At 33.8% G+C, this 5,464-nt stretch overlaps 1 protein-coding gene across 1 annotated transcript in view; it reads right to left on the minus strand.

The window, feature by feature from the left end:
* Positions 1–1,263: 1,263 nt before the first annotated feature.
* Positions 1,264–5,464, minus strand: part of LOC110027980 (armadillo repeat-containing protein LFR) — a 24,997-nt gene continuing 20,796 nt past the window's right edge. The window contains exons 7-8 of the mRNA XM_020729652.1: positions 1,861–1,988; positions 1,264–1,778 (exon numbers count right to left, since the gene is read on the minus strand). Coding sequence (XP_020585311.1) covers positions 1,523–1,778; positions 1,861–1,988 — 384 coding nt within the window. The 3' untranslated portion in view covers positions 1,264–1,522. The remainder of the gene's footprint in view (positions 1,779–1,860; positions 1,989–5,464) is intronic.

Raw genomic sequence — 5,464 nt, forward strand, 5'->3', positions numbered from 1 at the left:
ATTGGTCAGGAAAGAATAGGACGTCGCTTCAACCTTCCCCTTTTAGAATGGAAAAAATATTACATCAATATTACACACGGAGAGTAATGTGCGTATTTAATGAAATCACGCCACAACACCCCACGCGACGGAGAAAAGAAAAAAGGCGCAGTAACACGGGGAATATCCCCTCAGGTGCTATTCATGTGTTATTGTGTCTTAGGAATATTCCTGGTGTTATAATAAAACAATAACACATCAATAACATGAATAAAACGCAATAACACCAGAATAACACAAGGGGGAATATTCCCCCGTGTTATCGCGTCGTTTTTTTCTCTGTTGGGAATATTCCCCATGTTATTTTAGTGTCATTGTTTGCTATTGTCCTGAGAACATTCTTGGTGTTATAATAACACGATAACACATCAGTAACACATGAATAACACACAATAACACATGAATAACACGGGGGGGAATATTTCCCATGTTACTGTCTTTTTTTTCTGTCGCGTGGGGTGTCGTGCTGATTTCATTGACTAAGCACATTACTCTACGTGCGTAATATTGATGTAATATTTTTTCTTTAGAATACTATAGCTCCAACGCCCAACATTTGAACAATAATCAAGCTGAACTGTAGCAAAGTACTCAAATACATAGCATATTAATTGAAAAAATAAAATTGTTAAATTATTAAAATTTAAACGTTCGCCCTACCTAAATTGAATTACCAGCTAATTTGATTGTATAAAGTTCATTGTTCTATGGGCAATTATATGCATTGCACTCAAACTTTGCAACTCACAAAACCATCAACCTCTTTCTATCCATATTTTTCACTCAAATATTAAAATTCACAACTAAACCGAACCTACTATCAAATTCACAATGATTTAATCGTGACGTGTACATGCACCATTTCACTAGTTCAAAAAAAGAAATAAAAAATACAGGTGCTAGTTTTGTAAATAGCCAAGTTTTGAGTGTTAATTATGTAATTATCCTTTTTTTAATTAATTTTATTGTACAAGTTTTATTTCTCCATTGCTGGGAAAAGAAAAACCTAAAAGGGCCATTTGCATGCATACCTACCCAATTCTTATGTAATTTATATATTTATACCGCCCTAGTCTTATATATCACAAAAATACCACTATTTTAACTTTTAAAAAGTAAAATACACCATTTCATGCATAGATAAGTTGACAAATATATAGAAATTGAATTTTAGATGTTAGTTGTATAATTTTTTTTTTTTTCACATACACACTCAAGCGCCCGCATAACGCAAAAGGCCTCTTAGTTGAAAGACAAAAATCTCAACCACTAAACTAGGTGACTTGCATAGGTGTTTAGATATGTAAATACATAAGAATTGAGTGGAATGCATATAAATCTTTCTTCCTAAAAACAAGATGAAAATATCTGGGACTAAGATTCAGAACTTCATCATATTTTTTAGAATAAATGTGGGATGAAATAATGCACCACTAGTGTACTCCTCTAAATAGAACCTGCACAAAGAAGCCAGAGAACTATATCACATGCCCCAAACACCACGAGCTGTGATGACTTTACTGCTCGGCCTCGAGTTCAACTCGTACAAAATTCGCGCAAACGTATCAGAATATTTCCCGTCGGACATGAGGATCTCTGCAAAAGTCGTCTCATGATAAGCAAGATGTGCTCTATTCTGTGGTTCAGAAACAAGACTTTCCAGCACCAGTGCAGCCTTCCTACAGACCTCCGGAACCGGATGTGGAGCTTTCACCAACTTCAATATTCTGTCTATAGCCCTGGAACAAATACAGATTTCATATATACCTGATGGGTGGTACAGGTTGGAAGCATTATATATTTACATAGAAGGTTCCGTACCACCGCTCGCTAGCAAGCTTTAGCCTGCAATCAATGTTCACTTCGACGAGATTGTAGAGTGCACCAACAGCAGCTGCTTGCCCATCCACTGCGGATACACCGAGAAGATCAACCAGACGCTTACAGATCTGAAATCCAAAAATTAGTTGCTCCCACATGTTCGAGTTATATAGAAACATTCAACAATGAACATGTCAAATTTCTACAACAACAACAACAATAAGCCTTTTATCCCACTAAGTGGGGTCGGCAACATGAAGCTTTTTTCTCCGTTGTGTCTTGCTCCGTTGTGTCTTGTTGAATGTCATATTTTCATTTAATTTTAATAAATTAAGATCATTTTTTATGTAAACCTATCATCCATAGTTATGCAAAATATGAGAATAAGTCGAAGGTTCTTCATCGTTACTTCAAATATAATTATGAAAGCTTTATGCGATGGCTAAGGCTCTGTCTGAAGAGTAAAATTTAACCATAGTGGACCCCAAACCTCATAACCATATTAGGGACTCCTGGATCTTGACACTCAAAGCATGTTCACTTTAAGGGCATAACTGAGTAGAGAAGCTATAAGAATCTGCAGTAATACCAGAAAATCAGCCAGTGTTCTTTTACAGACAACTGATTAATCAAACCGCAATACAAGCATTGAACATTGGACAAAAAGCAATGATACAAAAGCCTGGTCATCAATTAAAATTAATTTATTTAATCTCATTTAAATCATTTAAAATGATACAAAAGCCTGGTTAACAGTATATAATTTCTGGGTTTTTCCACCAAAGACCAATGCCAGATAGTGCTTTTCTAATTTAAATTATTTAATCTCATTCAAAATTAGTAGGTTAAGACAATAGAATGATTCCTTGCTATTATTGACCCATTTGAATCTTATGTTCTTCTTGGCTTTTACAACAAATGGTTAATAATTACCTAACAAATTAGAACGAAATATTACTGGAAAGTGAGTTTACCATAAATGATCTGAGCGAATAAAATGCAAGGGAACCTCACGCAAGAATTGCTTTGAAGTTTGATGAATTGGTTCAGATATCAAGATGTTGAGCCACAAACTTAAAAAAACTTCCAAAAAAGTTATAGTCATTTTATAAATTGGAAAGTGAGTTGCCCCAAATTCAAATTTACATTGCAAAGTATTTGTATTTAGTGATGCAGATGCTGTACAGAGATCAAAGAAATGATATTCAAAGGACTTGCTTTCGTCCAAAAAATGCCCATCAATAGATAAATCTAACATTTAGAAGATCAAAGGGAATCGCCTTCTAAGAATATCGATTGAAGTTCTAGATATTGACCATCTTCATCCTCTAAAGTTATAGTCATTTTATTGTATCAGATAATACATCTACCTATAAGATGTTGCAAAGCTATGTCGACTATTGAGATTTGAGAATTAACGAAAAAAAGTCATCATTTAGACAAGCCATATTTAGGTCACGGAAATTTGTACTAAACATGAAATTGATTATTCTGCTTCCAACCAAAAATGAAGTTAGCAAATCAAGTTGAGTATATACTTTTTCTTGAATTAATCCAACATCAATGAGATTATTTGTCTTTGCTATCACTTATTACTCAATCTCTAACCCCGTTCCTCTAGGGGGAGCTATTTCACAAATATTGCATCAAACATGAAAATAAGTTTAAGTTGTTATTAATGAAGGGAGGTTGTTATTTATGGAGTGAAACCTTTCAACTCAATGCAACTCCAGGTAAAATCATGATACTCCTAAAGAAATTGAATTAACAAAGTAACATCATCTTTAAAAAATAATATTCTAATAAATGTATATAGGGAATCCTCCCATGATCCAAAGTTAACTCAGCACAATTCATCAACAATGAATCACCAATCATTTTTAAATTACGCTAAGCATCTTGAAATTATAGTCCCCATTAAGTTACTCCTTAGCAACTTTTGAGATATTGGTGGCTTAGGATAGCAACATGATTACTATTAACTTGTGCAGATACGGGACAAATTAGTGTCACACAACTAGTCACATTAACCAACTTATTTAGCTCACCATTTAAATGGAAAGAAACCTATGGGCAAATATGTATCCAACCAAAGGTGGCATGTAGTAGAGACAAAACAAGATTATATTTATTTTTATTAATTGGAATCATATTTTGCTAGCCTTTTGTGAGCCTAGCACTAGAAAATAAAATCACATGTTTCAAGTGTTTTCCCTTAAGAGCTACATAGAACATCCCCATATTGACCATCAGCCCTGAAGCTATGGGAGTTAGGTCTTTCAATAAATTAAAAGCAATTGGAGTGAACTTTATGCTGGAGCTTTCTTCTATTAGAGTTTGCAATGATCGTGCTCAATTACAAAGTATTCTTTCACTTAACAGACACAAATATGGAGGCATCCCGCCATAACTTAAGCTTTTTAGCCTGACTTAAAATTCATTTTATTCATCTTTGAAAAGGAAAGAGCTACTTCCTTGGCTACAATCACTTCATTGTTGAAAGATTTAATCGATGATTGCCTGGGAGAGGGGTCCTCAAATTTTGACTTATTTCCCTTTTGGCTCTTCTTCTACCTTGTTTGTCCACATTTCCACCTCAGTATGGTATGGGGAGTACTGGCAACAACAGTCAGAAGCTCTAAACTACCTTTTGAAGCCAGGTAGAAGACCTAAAAAATTATCCTCATCTTACTTGTAAGAAAAGTAGTGCTTTAAGTCATACAAACTAATCTCATGCATTACAAATATTTTTGCATAACCATATGTAGTATACTCCATCTCTGTTGACGTTAAAAAAAAAGTATTCTTATTAATATAGTTAATTATTTTAATTAATTTTAATTAATATTGATTAATTATATTAATTAATATTAAGTCCTCACACATGTTCCCGATCCCGCTTCAACTTAGATTCGATAACTGCTTGCAATTCTATTCAAGTAAAAGCCGCACGACAGTGCCGTAACTGAGTGGCTTTTACTTGAATAGAAGTTCGAATAATTTACTGAATCTGAGTCAAAGCGGGATCGAGAACATATGTGAGGAATTAATATTAATTAAGTTTATTTAAACTAATTAATATTAATTAAGTTTAACTAACCTAATTAACAATATTAATATTTTTTAAAACGTCAGCAATCTCATAACATTCACACTTCATCCATTGATGAAGCATTGAAAGAATGATCTCATATTCATGGATCCTGAGCCTACTGATCAAGCAATTGAATGAAGTAATCTAAAGTCTATATATAACTTAGAACTTTACACTGTTCCCAATTTACCAAAAGAAAAAGGAAAAATGATAAAAATTCATATATTATCACCTTGTCCATTACATCCACACAATAGAAGCTAATATAAGCTTAACTTCTATGTATAAATAATAAGTAAGCTAAGGTTTTCATATTCATAATATTGACCGAGGTCCCAAGATCTCCCAAGATAAAATTCAATCTCATCCTAATGACAATTGTTGTAACCTATGGAGACAAATTGTAATATAATAGGTACCAATCTAGGGCTCCTAAATGGCATTTGGGAAGCAGATTTTGTGGGAAGGTGGTTCTGAAATGGCAAGAGAAGCATTTGGGGGGTGGGGTGG

The sequence above is a fragment of the Phalaenopsis equestris genome, unplaced genomic scaffold (genome assembly GCF_001263595.1).
Source record: "Phalaenopsis equestris unplaced genomic scaffold, ASM126359v1 Scaffold000472, whole genome shotgun sequence".
Lineage (NCBI taxonomy): Eukaryota > Viridiplantae > Streptophyta > Magnoliopsida > Asparagales > Orchidaceae > Phalaenopsis > Phalaenopsis equestris.